The sequence below is a fragment of the Urtica dioica genome, chromosome 9 (genome assembly GCF_054948205.1).
Source record: "Urtica dioica subsp. dioica isolate 48M chromosome 9, U.dioica_male_clone48M_v1_H2, whole genome shotgun sequence".
Classification (NCBI taxonomy): Eukaryota; Viridiplantae; Streptophyta; class Magnoliopsida; order Rosales; family Urticaceae; genus Urtica; species Urtica dioica.
Window position 1 is genome coordinate 10,407,943 of NC_142764.1, and position 17,071 is coordinate 10,425,013.

Consider the following 17,071-nt stretch of genomic DNA (forward strand, 5'->3'; position numbering starts at 1 on the left):
TAGAAATTCCATTCTTGCTCATGGCCACCTCATTTTCTGGAAGTACCTAAGATTCCCAGGTCTTTCATTTCAAAGTCTCCAGGGAGCTTTGCTTTTATCGATCAATTTCAACCATATCACTGTTTATAATAATCATTTCATAATCACGAACTACCAAAACGGGGCATGTTTGTTGAAAAGAGAGCATGATCAAATTGTGATTGCTTGTACCCATGTTTGTTGAACTTCTTCAGTGAATCTCTAAAACCAAGCACATGGAGATTATTTCAAGCCATATAGTCTTTTTGCGACAAAATACCTCCCCATTTCTTCCTTATCGTGTCGAATCCTAGTGGTAATTCCATATAGATTCCTTATGTATGTCCCATGTGTTGATATTTTTTCGACGCTTGAGATTTAAATTCCAAATATATACAAGGCAATTCATTATTGATTATAATATAGGAACATAAATTAAATATTGATTAAACTAAGTAATGAAATTCTGTCACATGTAATGAAATATTGATTAATTCATGAATTCGTATAAAATTTGACTGACTATTAGCTTAAGTTCCAATAATTTTTTTTTTATTTCTAAATCGTCAGTAAAGTTTTGTTTATTATCGTTAATAGATGCTGATTTGTATGATTTCAGATTTTTTACTTGTTAGTAAATTTCGTAAATAAACGTTAATAGGTGCTTGTTTTGTATGGTTTCAAGTTTCTTACTTCTTAATCACCATAAATTTTTGTTTATAAGCTACGCAATTTTCATATTTTGGGGCTATAACAATTCTAATTTTTTTTCGATGCCTACTATAAACATTTTTCATACGTTCAAGATAAAAAAAAATATATATACTCCCTAATTAAGGGAATATATTCCTGTAAATTAAAAGAGAAAGTCAATGAAAATTAAATCCATCAATCAGAGCAGATAATTGAAGTACAAAATAGGAAAGAAATATATCATGGAATAATATTTCAACAAAACGTTGGTTACATGTTCTTCAGCCGATTTACAAACAACCAATTGGACTACAGATTAGGAAATAAATTATTATGGAATAAAGCTTTAATGACATGTATTAAAGCTTTAATAACGTGTATCAAAACGCTAAACGTTTGTTACATAATAAAGCCATGTCATCCCTTTTGGTTACATTAGAAATTTAGTTGAAACGTTGGCTAGATTGCAATTACAACGTTTCAAGTGGATTAGTCCGTGTAATTTTTTTTTATTATATAATCGATATGTCTTAATGGAAATGTCTCATTAATGACATGGCCAAAGGCTGTAAATGTGTTCAGTTTTTCACAAGTGACATAATTGTGACATTTATATATATATATATATATATATATATATATATGTATATATATATATATATATATGTATGTATATATATATATATATGTATGTATGTGTGTACATGCTTTCACTAAATAAAAAGCCTACAAAAAAGATAAAACTGCAAACCAGAGCAGAGGGAATGCAATCCGTTAAGGAGTCACATAAAAAGATATTTTGAACTCTTTTGTCGTGTACGTTAACAGCATTATCATGGAGTATCTTCACCTTCCAGAAATTTACCTCTCTCTCGAAACACACCTTGAGCAATTCGCTTCCCACACAAGTATTCATGTAAACTCTTAACGCTCCTTCCCATTTTCTTCTTCTTCTTCTTCTTGATTTCCGTGCCCATACTGGCAATACCAGTCTTCTTCTGTCGGATAAGATTGCCGTGCGTTTAGTTAATGTTTCCGAGTCACTGAATATTTAAGAAGAACGAGATTATCTGCTCAAAACTACAAGCGAGAAAACGTATTACACGGTCATAATCGTTGCAGCCAGTGCGTAATAGATTGTATCAAAATTGTATCATAGCAGAGTCACACCATTTCTCTAATACCAAGGCAGAAAATGAAGGGGGAAGATAATGCTACACTTCGTTGTTTATATGTTATTGCTTAAATGGCAGAGTCTCATCCGTTTATTCAATTATTTCCCAATATTTTATTTGGTGTATTTACTTCACAAAGCAAACCTAAGGAAGCTACGAGAAATGGTGTAAAAGAGACTCTGGAATATAAGAAAGTTGTGTGCGCGTGTATTTTTTTTCTTTTTTTTTTCCCGTAGTAAATGGTTTTTATTTATTTATTGCTGCCTCAATAGAATTGTATCATATATTTTGAAACAAAATCCACTGATTAAATTGTGGTTAAACTCATGAAGGTTGGTCGTGGAGTGTGCAATCAATTACATTTTCTTAGGAAGTACAAGTTTGAGGAGTCAGGGTCGATGGAGAGCTAAAAGTTCCAGCAACGGAGCTGTAGAAAAGAGCAGGCAAGAGAGCTTATACATCGACAAGCGCGGAAGATTCAGAACCTTTGACCCAAAGAAACTCTCAAGGAAACGCTGTATTTATTTTTCACATTTTCTTGTAATGTTTTCATATTCAGTGCTTGTTCCAAAATATGAATCTATGTTGTGTCTTTGTAGGTGGTTCTTTGAGGGGCCGAGGATGGAAATACGGATCTGGGTTCGTCGATGGAATTTTTCCCGTGATGAGCCCAACGGCGCAGAAGATTCTGGACCTTGTTCTTGACAATGAACTCGATCAAAGTAGGCTTTGGGGAATTTTCGGTTCTCTTCCGACTTCTCATGACATATGGGATGACCTCATCAACGTCGCCGTTCAGCTTCGTCTCAACAAGCAGTGGGATCCCATAATTTTGGTAAGGATCGAGCTCCGTTGAGTTCCAAGAAAGAAATTTGAGTTGGAATTCTTGAACTCTTGAGTTGATGTGTTCAGATATTTGAGTGGATATTGTACAAGAGCTCCTTCAAGGTTGACGTGATGTGCTACAATTTACTCATAGACGCTTATGGCCAAAAATCGTTGTATAAGAAAGCCGAGTCAGCTTACTTAGAACTTCTTGAAGCTCGATGCATCCCCACAGAAGACACTTACGCCCTTCTTCTCAAAGCTTATTGCAAGTCCGGGTCGATTCAAAAAGCCGAAGCTATCTTTGGTGAAATGCGCAGATCTGCTCTCCCTCGGAGTAAGCTTTTCTTATCTCAAATTCGAAAAAGAAAACTAATTATATGTTTAATTTTAATGACCTTATAAACTCTTTAGATAGTTCTCATTCTCTTTTCAGTGTGAGATTCCTAACAAATCTTAACCAGGTTCGATTGTGTACGATGCTTATATTGACGGATTAATGAAGAGAGGAGATCCTAAAAAAGCCGTCGAGATTTTTCAGAGGATGAGAAAAGATTGTTGCCAACCATCTACCAACACTTACACTATGATGATCAACTTGTACGGAAAGGCAAGTTCCAAGTTTGAACATCTTTTTTTCCAAAGTCTTATTCGGAAATGTTGGATATTAGACTTGTCTCACTCATAATTTCATTCATTTCGAATTCCTGGCCTTTGAGCAGGAACGCAAATCATACTTGGCGTTGAAGCTGTTTCATGAAATGAAGAGTCAGAGAAAGTGCAAGCCGAACATCTGTACGTACACTGCGTTAGTCAATGCTTTTGCTCGCGAAGGACTCTGTGAAAAGGCTGAAGAAATATTCGAGCAGCTACAAGAAGCAGGATATGAGCCTGATGTGTATGCTTATAATGCTCTCATGGAAGCTTACAGGTCAATCATCATTTCCAAACTAGTTTTTTTTCACCAATTATCTGCAATGAGATTTTTACATCTTTTGTTTCCAATGCCATTAGAAAGTGGAGTGTAAAACAATTCATGGACTAAAACACATGTTAATTTGAGGAGTTGCTCCTGAGTCTGAATTGAAACATTTCATATTTTAGGATTTGTGTCGTGAAATTCCATAATATAAATCTAGAGTTCATAGTTTTTCTATTTTATTTATATTTTAAAACAAATTTCAGTTAATTATTATTAATGAATTAAATAAGATTAGTAAATATATTGAGACTAATTAATATATTTTCTTAAAAACAGCCCTTTTCCAATTTTCTTTTATCATATTTATTACAAGACATGTAAGCTGGGTTTTATCTGATTAATTTCAACTTACTTCTTTAACCGCCAACGCAACTTCTTTTGTTTTTTTTGGTGATCCTCCGACACAGCCGAGCGGGGTTACCACACGGCGCCGCAGAGATCTTTTCTCTGATGCAACACATGGCTTGCGAACCCGACCGAGCCTCCTACAATATCATGGTCGACGCATACGGAAGAGCCGGTCTTCACCACGGTAAAATCTCCAAAACCAACCACCAAAAACATAACATAAAAGAAGCCGAAGAAAACCATGTCAAAATTCTCTCTTTTTTCTCTCTCATTGGATTATAGAGGCGCAATCCGTGTTCGACGACATGAAACGTATGGGAGTGTCCCCGACGATGAAGTCCCACATGCTGTTGCTATCGGCCTACTCCCGAATCGGAGACATCCCGAAATGCGAAGAAGTGGTGAACGAGATGCAAACCTCGGGGCTGGAGCCGGACACGTGGGTGGTGAACAGCATGCTGCATGCGTACGGGAAGGCGGGGCAGTTCGAGAAGGTCGAGCAAGTGGCGGCGGCCATGCGCACCGCCGCCGACATCTCCACCTACAACGTCCTCATCCACGTCTACGGCCGCGGCGGCTTCATCGACAGAGTCGAGCAGATCTTTGGCTCGCTTCGGGGCAAGAATCTGGAGCCTGACGTGGTGACGTGGACCTCGCGCCTCGGGGCCTACTCGAGGAAGAAGATGTACGGGAAGTGCTTGCAGATATTCGAGGAGATGATCGACTCCGGGTGTTATCCCGATGGCGGGACGGCCAGCGTGCTTCTCTCCGCTTGTTCGAATAAAGAGCAAGTCGATCAGGTCACCACTGTTATTAGAACCATTCATAAGGGCTCCGCTATGCCTATGCCCGTTTACTAGATTATCACATCCTTATTATCGTACAGTTCTGTAATTTACACATATCACAATATACTTGAAGGTTATGATATGGTACTTTGCATTCTAGAAGTTACAGAAATTGTCAAAGCGAAAATTGTAAAGAGAATACCATAGAGAATCGAGAAAAAGCATTATTAGTGGTGGCGATTTCTGACTATTTCGCGTGCCGAGGAAGTAGGCTTGGGGTCAGCTGGGAGGATAAATCCAACCACCACGGCCATAGCTCAGACGGGAAGCCCAAGCACTGACTCGGGCCGAGTAATATAGAATATAAATCTAACAGTAGCTCCAATAGTTCACCAAGTCACCCCGAACTTAGCGAATTGTGGAATTGGAAAAGCCCAAAGGACTGTGAAAGCTACGCCGACGAGGAATCATACACCAATTTATTCTAGTTCGCTAACTTCTGCGATGTCAGCGAACTGTGAAACTGATTGTCGATTTGAATTAATAAGGAACTCGAAGTAACGATTAACATAAATGAAGGCGTTAAGAGATTGGCCATAAATCATTGACGTGGATTTTCAAGTTTATATTGTATTTTTTTTTAATAAAAATTTATGATAATTTGGCGGGAGGAACAATGAAGAGTCTTTTCTGCGACAAGCTGACCTCGCCGGCGCCGAGTCTTACCGCGCTCAACTTGTGGGAGCTGTTAGAATACGCCTAGTGTCGTTTATATTTCTGTATCGTCGTTTCGTATGTAATAGCTTTATCTGGTGTTGTCGTATAAGTATTGACAAGTTGGCGTTAGGTGTGCCACGCTGTCAATACTGATTACCGAACTCATCCTCGTAATAATGTTCCATTGCATTAATGGAAGCTTGAGATTCCAATTCAAATCTCCTCTGTTTTTCCTCTTTCTCTCAAGTTCAATACACCAAAAAATAAGTTGATCAACCATATTTTTATGAAATCTTTAACCCAATATCTTATTGCATAGTTTAATGTTTTCATTACATTAACTGTTTCACCCGGCTCCTAACAGTACGATTATAGACCAATTTTTCATTATGTAATTATCAGCACATTTCATCTGGCGGAGAAGGCCTCTTTACATGTTAACAAAATATTGAAAACGCACTTTAAATTAAATTGTATATCAAAATTAAATATAGAGTTAAGAAAAAAGTTAATATATATGAGCAATGGTTGAAATATGAACTCCTACAATCAAAGTCTAATTTGGACACTCTGTAGCATATATATATATATATATATATATATATATATATATATATATAGGCAAACTAGCAACGTAACCATTTTGAAACGTGGTTTTTAAGATCTAACCCACGTTTGGTAAATTTTGTAATCTAATCATTTACTGAAATTTACGATTATGAAATATCGAATATACCCTTATGTGGTTTGAATAAGAAAAACTAAACACTAGCCAACGTTTCAACCAACCCATTTAAAAAGTCAACTTCGTCAATTAAGAAATCTATAATAGGTGCTTGAGATTGAAATTTGAAATATTTGGAATGCATTAATGAAACATAATATGCAAATATAATATAGGAAATAAAATAAATATTGATTATATCAATAAACATAGAATCAGACATGTAAAAGTGGAAAACAATTATTAGTCTAATTTTTTTTACAATAAACCAAAATAAATATTTTTTTTAATCTCATATTGCATTTTTTTTCCTGGGTTTTTGAGATAGTTATGTTCTCTATCTGTTGATGTATTTTTTGAATTTTTCTTAGGTTTTTTTGAATTTTTAGTTCGGTAGAATGGAAACAGTTCATAGTTAATGTGTGTTAATTTTTGTTAATTTATAAACTACTAACTTTATTTTTGTAAATTTTAGTTTATTTTCTTTACCAAACTTATCTCTTTCAACTTTATCAAATGCATAATATTTCATAATGAGAACACGAAGATTGTAAAGCATAAATATTGAATATGAAAAACAAATATATAAACATCATATATTTTTTACCAAAAAAAAAACTTATTAAGAAGATGATAATAATACACAGACAACAACGATAAATACAAAATAATGTCAAGGATGTACAACAAATACACGAAAATAAGCTAAAATAAATCGGAAACACCCAACCCACAACGAATCTTCGCCACACATAACGCCACGATGAACTCCAGCCTCCTCCGTCTTGTGCGACGACTGAGAAGCGCCAAGACTAAATCCTAAAAAACAGGCTACAAAAAAAAAAAAAATAGACAGGAATAAACATAAATAAATCTGAAGCACCCTACCCACAACAAATCTCCGCCGCACACAACATATGGCGATATTGAAATAAACCAAAATATACGAAAATTAAGCAGTGTAATTACTTACATTAGGGTTCATCAATAAGTTTGCTATTACATTCCGAATCAGTTTACACCCGGTGAATTTTCAGAATCTCCGCCACACACAACAAAGGGAACTCTAACTTTTCATCTTCAATTTCAAACCAATCATAGAGCGTTTAATTACCTTGATCAAGAAGAGTCCAATTTGTTCAACTCTCAAGAAGAAAAAAACAACTCCGACAAATGTTCATCGGGAAGTTGTCGACATCAACCTGACCAAAAAGAGTCAGTTTTGAATCTTCAGAGAAATCTTCTACGTTGTTCGAAACAACCGAAGGTGACTGACTTAGCCTCTGTCTCTCAAACGTTAAAACTGTGAAAATATACCAAAAAAAAAAAAAATTAAAAATGTTTCAATAATCTAGAAGAAATATTATTGACGATTTAAGAGTGGACATACTTGATTCAGTCAAAGAAAACTGAGAACCATTCATGATGCTCTTTCGAATATATCTGTGAAATAATATATTCAGCGTTAACATGATGTAACATATGTAAATTTTTTTTTAAAATAAACCAAAATAAACCATTCTTACCAATGAAACTGTGATAAAATTTCTTAAACACGAGAAAAAGTGGTAAGGAACGTTCAATTTAAGGCGGAACAGAACAATTCAAATTTTGAATAACGTAGCAAAATGATCCAGTGAATAAATGTGAGCGATATATTTCAAAATTTTAGCTTTAAAATCGAAAACAAATCTAATCCCTAAAAAATGGGATAATCTTCTAACTAAAATGAAAGACTCTACTTGAAACGTTGATAAATTCTCCATTCCATTAAATGTGGCTACAAAAAAGGAAGGTCAACTTATCATGATTCAATAACGTTAATAAATATAATTAATACACAGAATATATTGATATACACCGAATATATAAAACCGAATATAACAAAATCAGCTACAAACCCAAGTTTCAAACGTGGGCTAGTATTTTTTAAACCAAACCAAGGTTAATATAGTAAATACAATCTTACAAAAATATGACACATCATCAAATTCGGCTAGATTCGAAAATTAAACGAAACGTTGGCTAGTTTGCAATTGCAACGTTTGATGTGGCTTAGATCGACTAATTTTTCTATATATAATGACCTCTCTCCTAAAAGTCTAATTGACCTCTCTCCGAGCAATGACCGCTGATGACTGGTACTTCGATAGTGGGTGCTCTCGACACATGACAAGACATAAAAATCTCATGAAAAACGTTGAGGTTTGTGCTACATGTCACGTGATATTCGGAGATGGTGTGAAGGGAAAAATCGATGGTTTAGGGCTTCTCAATGTTGCAAGTCTTCCGGTTTTCCTTGTTGAAAACCTCAAGGCATAACATCAGCCAATTGTGTGATGCAGAGCTTTGTGTTCACTTCAGCAAAGAAAAGTACATAGTTGTTGATGCCTCTAACACTTGTATCATGGAAGGTGATCACTCTTCCGATAATTGCTATCTTTGGGTTCCATCTGAGTTGTCTTCAGGAACATGTCTGCAAACAAAAGAAGAGGAGACCACCTTGTCCCACAAACGCCTTGGACATCTGAACTCCCGAAGCCTGAATGAAGTAGTCTCTGTTGGAGCTGTCAGGGGTATTCTCTCACTCAAATATGAAACTAGAAAAGCGTGTGGAGAATGTCAAATCGGCAAGTAAACAGAATTATCGCACAAAGTGTCGCAACAATTGTTCACGACACGAGTTCTCGAACTGCTTCATATGTGTTGTCAATGGTGCCCACAAGAAGAGTTGTAGTGTGTATTTATGTACATTTGATGTCATATAGTCTTACGAAGACTCTTGCTTGTAACTGCTTATTTATTAATAAAAGTTGAAACGTTCATTCAATCTTCCTTGTCTGAAGCTTTATGATAAAACCTTAGTCTTTTAGTCCATAAACAAACTTAACAACTTACGAAGAGACAAATGTAGATTTGCATGGACAAAATCTTCGTAGTTTGCTTAAAACGATATATTCGCAATCTAAGGGTCAAAGGACTATTGAGCTCAGTACGATTGTTAGGAAAATCTATGATGTCTGGTTATGGGACATTGAGAGTTGGAGACTCTATAGTTCTTCTAGGTATCTTCCGAAGGTACTGAATTGACCAGTGCACTTCTAGAGACAAAATAAGAACAAACAATTTAACCTCTTATGTCTCGAAGTCACTACGTATGAATTGCATCGTGCTTACCTTAATCCTGAAATGAGACATGCCATTTCACAGCTTACGTATTCTCATTTGAGAAAGTCAGAGTTCGGACTCACTATGTGATTCCGAACATGGCCTATTGGTGAAGTACTAAGTTGTGAGAATGTCATGAGTAACTTTGTGAATTTCTCATAGATATGGAATTCATGTACATGATTGCTGAAATGCAATGTATATCACCTCATGCTTTGTTCCTTGGAGTGTGAATAAATGAACTGGCCAGTGTCCAAATTGAGTCTTGACTCTTTTGGATGAAACAATGTGACTTGTTAGCTTCTCATCAATACATTGTTTCTAACTTATTCACAAGCGACAAAGGAGTTGATGAAATAACAGCTAGAAGGGTAAAATGGTAATTTTGTAAATCCTGACTAGCTGATGATATTCATGAAGGGTAAACACTGATAATATTCTGTGGATCCAGTCATTACAATTAGGTTGAATTCTTGAGTAGAAAATAAATTCATTTGAACCGAGAGATTTTCAGTGTCAACTCTTTAGTGGAGTCAGTTGACATTAAGCTAAACTTGGAAAAGGTTTGTGAACTTTTGAGTCCAAGTGTTTAGCTCAAGCTTTGTTCATTTGGATCCATGAGGTCACTGTCACGAATCATATCGAGTAGGAAAAGTTAAACTAGAAGCTAAGTCAAAACAAAAACGAGACAAGTTTTTCGAAAATTGTCAAAAGGGTATTTTTGTCTTTTGAGACATAGGATGAAATGAATGTCAATAAATTTTTTGACATGGTCATTTGATGACAAGTAACACTCGGCCAAAATTAGATTTATTAGGCCTTGTGGATTAATTTCATTTCATAAGAATTTTATTGAAAATTCTTAATGGGCCTTTTTCATGTTGTCATGAACAAATGGAAAAGCTTCTAGAAGGCCTTTCTAGAGTTGTTTTAGGCGCCCAACATACCCAAAGAAAGGGAGATTATTTTGTGCATAAATGTATCAAGATACTTGCCAAAAGAAAAAGAGGAAACAAATTTCCTCTATGAGGAAAGTAGAATTTCGGCCAAATGAAGCAAGGAGAGAGCAAAGACTAAATGAGGAAACAAATCCAAGGCTTATTGAAGCCTATGTTGGATGTGCAAAGCAAGGGAAAAAAGGGGAAATAAGAATTCCTCATGAATGCTCGGAAAAAGAGGAAACTACTTCTTTCCAAGGCCAACCATTTTCCTATAAATATGACCCTCATTCCTCTCATTCTATTCATTCCACATAAGTTAGAGATTGAGAGCCTCTCTCTCTAGACCTTGTGGCCGAATCCTCTCTCTCTCTCTCTAGTCATTATCGTTTTATTGTTTTGGCACCTTGGTCCTCATTTGACCTAGTGTTTAGCTCTGCAACTTCAAGACTCGTTCTTAAGTCGTAGTGTTTAAAAGTGCCCACTCACTAATTCCTTTTCTCTCGAGTGATTTAGTGATAGAAACTTTCGTGGTTGCTCGAGTTGCCGAGGAAGGAAGAGAGACGTGCTGCGAGGGGAGACGAACGTTGCAACCTTTTTCCAAAAGCTTCTCAACGTTCAAGCGTCTAAAAATGTTAGTAAACTTCTCTGCTCATATTAGTTTTTATTTACATGTACTTGCTCTTTGTCTAGGTTAGTAAAAACTGTTTTACTTGTAAAAGAAATTTTTTAAAATTCTGCCGCTTAACGAAGCGTTAAACTTTTTCTTAAACCCTAGATCAATTCCAACAATATGGACCTGATGGAAAGTTGAGAGTATCAGAGGTAAAAAGTATGTCTATGTCTGTGTTGATGATTATTCACGATACTATTGGGTGAAATTTTTGCGAGAAAAATCAGAAACCTTTCGAGTCTTCAAAGCGTTGTGCTTCCGGCTTCAAAGAGAGAAAGAGCTAGAGATCGGGAAGGTGATCAGAATCCGCGGCGACCAAAGCCACGAGTTTGAAAATAGTTTGTTTTCTGAATTCTGCAAGAATAACGAAATTTCTCATGAGTTCTCGACCCCGATAACCCCTTAGCAAAACGGAGTCGTCGAAAGAAAGAGCCATTCCCTCCAAGAGATGGCCAGAGTCATGATACACTATAAGAACCTCCCTCTAAGGTTTTGGGCCGAAGTAATTAATACCCCTTGCTACACATTGAATCACATATCCCTTCGCACATGGACTACCATGACTTGTTATGAGATTTGGAAAGGTAAAAAGACGAATGTTAAATACTTTCATGTATTTGGAAGTCCTTGCTATGTGTGGAATGATAGGGAACAAAGAAGCAAGTTGGATGCAAAAAGCGATGAAGGTGTATTTCTCAGCTATTCCACGACAAGCAGAGCATTTCGTGTCTCAACAAGCGCACTCTGGCTATTATGGAATCCATAAACGTGGTGGTCAATGATGATACAAATCCTCAAACTCAGAACGATCCTACAGATTCAGAGTGCTAAGAATATCCTCAAATGTTCACCGAAACCGAGACTGTCACAAACCAAATTCAAGACGAGACAGACCCAACTACCACAGAACCTGCCAGTTGAATCCAGAAAAATCATCCCTCCATTGATATCATCAGTAACATTGATGAATGAATGAAAACTCATCGCGTTCCGAGAGTCAATTGCAGAGAAATGATCGGGTATGTTTGCTTCACATCTCAGATAGAACCGAAAGGCTAGAAAAAGGCTTTGAAAGATGATTTCTAGATTGCTGCAATGCAAGAGGAACTCGAACAATTTGAATGAAGTAATGTATGGGATCTTGTACCTAGACCAGCATGTGTTCATGTCACAGATACAAAGTGGATTTTCAATAACAAGACATGCGAAGAAGGCAACATCTTTAGAAACAAAGCTCAACTCGTTGCACAAGGATACACTCAGATTGAAAGAGTTGACTTTGATGAGACATTTGCTTCAGTTGCTTGTGTCGAAGCCATTCGACTACTTTTGGCTATCTCGTGTATTTGCAGATTCAAACTTTACCAAATGGATGTTAAAAGTGCCTTCCTTAACGGACACTTGAACAAAGAAGTTTTTATGGAGCAGCCTAGTGGGTTTGAAGACCCTCACTTTCCAAACCACGTCTATAAGCTCAAGAAGACGCTTTACGGCCTCAAGCAAGCCCCTAGAGCATGGTACGACAGACTGACAGAATTCCTCACATCCAATGGATATACCCATGGTGGAGTTGACAAGACACTATTTATGAGAATGGAAGGTTCTGATCTGTTGATAGATAAAATATATGTTGACGATACTATTTTTGGCTATGTGTCGCAGAAACTGTCGCAATAGTTTGTGAAACACATGCAAACATACTTTGAGATGAGCATGGTTGGTGAGCTACATTGCTTTCTAGGCCTATAAGTCAAGCATTTGAAGGATGGGTTGCTTATCACACAGAGCAAGTATGCTCGGAATCTTGTTAAAAAGTTCGGACTTGAGAACTCCAGTCATAAGCGAACTCTAGCAGCTACTCATGTAAAGATAATCGTGACGACTATGGAAAACCCGTCGATCAGAAACTTTACCGAAGCATGATAGGCAACCTCTTGTACCTCACAGCGAGCCATCCTTTCATTGTATTCTCCGTAGGCGTGTGTGCCCGATATCAAGCTTCACCAAAAGAAAGCCATCTTATGAATCTCAAAAGAATCATTAGGTATGTTTCTGGCATCGTGGATTATGGCTTATGGTAATCGTTTGATTCTAATGTAACCATTGTTGTCTTTTGCGATGCTGATACGGCCGAGAGTGCAGAAGATAGAAAAAGCATATCGGGAGGTGTTTCTTCATAGCAACAATCTTGTCTCGTGGTTTACCAAGACGTAGGCACGGCTTGCCGAATTGGGTCACCAATCTGCGAGTTCTATTTACTTTCTGCATATATCTCGATGTCGTTAATATCTCATTAACTTTAGCAACTATCGTATTAACTGTTATAATAGTTCTTGAGATACGTGCACAGATTTAGTAATTTCACATTCGTCTTTGGAGGTTAGAAGAAATCGGTCTTTCAGTTTTCTTTTGAATAGAGATGTCGTTGGCTGGTTGGTTGGGATTTTAGAAGAAGGTCTGTATTATTCCTCTAGAGGCGGTTTTGGAGGAGATTTGTTGGGAATAGTTTTTCGATAATGGTCGACGTTATAATCAACAACCGAGGATCTTGCTTGAGAATTCTAAAGGTGGCTCAAGGCAAAGGAAGGATGATTCTTATTCGGGAGGGTCAAAGAAGGAATGACTAGAGGAGCTTGATTCTCAATCGTGGTCTGTGAACCAAAGAAACAATAAAGAAACAAGGAAATTTATAAAGTGGCCAATTTCGCAGGGCCGGGGATGGGTCAAAAAACCACAGGGTTGGAGAAATTCACAAAAGGGTCAGCTTCGCAGTGGCGGTGAAGGGTCAGAAAAACTAGAAGGTGAAAGCTCTAATGGTTCAGAAAAAACAGCCATTCCAAGACAACATACATTTCACCAGAAGTCCGGGGTGTTGGAGAAACAGAGGTGGTGTCAGACACGAACAATCGCTCTGATACCACTTGTTGGTGATGAATGAGTGGTATCAGACACGAACAATCGCTCTGATACCACTTGTTGTAGAAACACTAAGATATCAGACACGAACAATCGCTCTAATATTACTTGTTGTAATTACAGAGGTGGTATCAGACACGAACAGTCGCTCCGATACCACTTGTAGGGAAACGAGAGGAGTATCGGATACGAACAATCGCTCCGATACAACTCATCGGGATTATGTCTTCACCTTGATAACCATATAAGTTGCGGAATAATTAATTACACTCACAAGAGCTAATTAAAAGGATGGTTATCTAACAAGATCTAGATTTACTTTATTAGTTAAATAATGAAAGCATTCAAATGTGTCAAGCAACCAATAAGATCAAAGATCAAGGCTTATAGAGAACTTACGGGTTGGGCTCACGAACAGATCTTCTAGCTTTCACAATCCGTCTTCAAATGCCTTGATCTTCTTCTTTTTCAAGCTTTCAGATCCTCGTCTTTGAACGCCTTGATCTCTTTCTTGAAACTTTCAGATCCTCGTCATCCTCTTGATGACACTGTAGTATTCCGAAACGTAATCTCCGGACGAATAAGGAAATACGACGTGGGACCACACTCTTTAATCTCACACAATCAAGAAACAAATATTGTTTCAAAATCTCACTCTTATTTTCTAAGAACGGAATAGAGCAATTCCAATGGGAGATAGAGAGAGAGAGAATTCGGCCAAGAGGGAGAGGGAGAGTCTCTTGGTCGAATTTTCTGAATGCACAGAAGTGTGTTTTTCTTTTCTCATGAACCCCCTATTTATAGTAGTGGAAATGATATATTCTTGGTAGTTTCCAAAATATATTATTTCCTTTTACTATGTTCACACTAGTGAATCTAAGCTTGACCATTGGATCTTATCTCATGAATTTTACTTTCTCTCTTAGCCATCAGATCAATATCTATGAGATCTTATTTCCTGTTTAAATTGAGAATATTTATTAATGAGAGAATAAAGGAAATATCTTATTTCCTTTTAAATATTATTCTCTCATGAAAGAGAATAAATGACAATATCTTATTTCCTTTAAATATTATTCTCATTAATATTCATGAGAGAGAATAAATGAAAATATCTTATTTCCTTTTAAATATTATTCTATCCTAATATTCACGAGAGAGAATAAATGACAATATCTTATTTCCTTTTAAATATTATTCTCTCCTTATATTCATGAAGGAGAATAAATGACAATTTCTTATTTCCTTTTAAATATTTTTCTCTCTCTTTTATTTAAACAACTAAAGAGAAAATATTGGTAAGTACCAATATGTCATGGACGAAATTAGAGGCACACGACTAAGGGGATTTGGCGCAAATCTTGTGCCCAAATCTCTTTAAAATTCGTCCATCCCTTGTTGTGAAGGCTCAATTGCTCAAAGCCCAATTAATTATTTATTTACTTGGTCCAACAATAAACAAATAAGTAATTGCTTAATTATTTACTTGTTCAATCAATAAATAATTAGTACTACCATAAATAATTATTTAATTATGCAAATACTCATATTTCAGAATTTATGTTGTCAATCACAATTGCAGCTAGTGAGATTATAATAATGAGACACATTATTATTAGAGGTTCTTTATTCATCTTATCGAAGCCGAATCGGAGAATATGGACCTAGTAATAGAAGCTTAACAAATTTGATGAAAAGACGAAAAGTCCTTTCTCTTTTCCACATCGATTTGTCTAATCTTGGTTAGACTCCTCCTACGTAAGCCAATACTGAACTCTTCTTTATACTAGAATTATATTTACTCATCGTGACGAGTGTCCACTGATCTAGTCAGTACGTGACCAAGATCTTTCAGGTTCAACCCGTATCGAGAAAGGTCAATTAATCCGTTATACCTTTCTTGATACATATATAACCTAAGCATTGTTTCTTCCCTAGCGAAAGATTCTTCCGAACGTACATACTTCGGAAGTGCCGGCAATCTATCGGTTTTGGAATCAACCCTTAGGTGAGTGAACATTGACATTCTTTCAGGAAGGCTGGATTCCGTATCTATCAACCACTTCCCACTTGAATCATGCTCCGAAACTTCCAAGACATAAGCTGTTATTAGCATGATAGTGGCCTTTTAGTGAATGAGTCAAAGAGTTCGGTAACATGATCCAGTGTCCATGATCACTTCAAGATTTAGATCAAGTCTCACTGTGACCATCATAGCGACCCCGGTTAGTGTGTCAAAACGGTACTTAAACGACACATCTATAACCAAAGTATGTCCGGGTCGTACACTTACCACAAGTGTAGAATGCTCGCACATCATGATCAACCTTCACTAGTGTTCGACATATATGACTTTAGATACAGCTGTCCAGGCATGTATTAGTCATCGACTATGTTTTATCAACACCGCCCGAACTCAGGTGCCCAGCACGTGACTCAGTTTAATACGGAGGCTATGGATGATAGTTGCTATTGATTCTGATATTCAGACCTCAACCCACTAATCATATGATGCTAATAAAGTAAACTATTATTCTATTTAGTAATCATTGATTATCACTCGTGGGAAACAATTCCTAACACGGGGTTCTCCAAAAAAATGGCATTGGCGGTGGTGGTTCAGAGATTTAATGGCTACAACTCGTGGGAAAAGATTCTTGAGGTTCTATGAGGGTCCACCAAAGGAGATGTCCTATTCTCTCCTCTCTCTGAAACAAGTCTATTACATGCTTCCCATTGTTTGAAACAGGTTGTACTAAAATAAAATATGTTATTGACAATGTTCAGGAATGAGGTGAGGTTTTTATGTTTGATTTCCGATTGTTTACACCATCCTTAACATATTGTTGATTGCTTCCTGTAACTTTAACTTGCAGTACCTACCTCTCCATGAGGATTATCATCTATATGTTTTGCAAAGAATATTAGAGTCAAAGAAATTGGAAAAATCTGGACGAACAAAGCAAAAAGAAGCTGCTTTGGAGTATAACATTGCTAAATAGGTTGAAAAGATGATTAGGTATGGATTTATTTGTTGAAGGAGATCAACCTGGTCCGGTCTTCTGGACTTCCCTCTTCCATTGAAATCTGACCGAAAGAGAATTAA

At 36.7% G+C, this 17,071-nt stretch overlaps 1 protein-coding gene across 1 annotated transcript; it reads left to right on the top strand.

Annotated features, from left to right (window-relative positions):
* Window positions 1-1,463: 1,463 nt before the first annotated feature.
* LOC149384880 (Tetratricopeptide repeat (TPR)-like superfamily protein) lies at window positions 1,464-4,983 on the top strand. The gene is made up of 8 exons (XM_089624879.1): window positions 1,464-1,627; window positions 2,219-2,403; window positions 2,486-2,721; window positions 2,799-3,048; window positions 3,176-3,321; window positions 3,434-3,642; window positions 4,101-4,225; window positions 4,324-4,983. Coding segments are annotated over exons 1-8 (1,731 nt in total). The 5' UTR covers window positions 1,464-1,625; the 3' UTR covers window positions 4,902-4,983.
* Window positions 4,984-17,071: the final 12,088 nt, after the last annotated feature.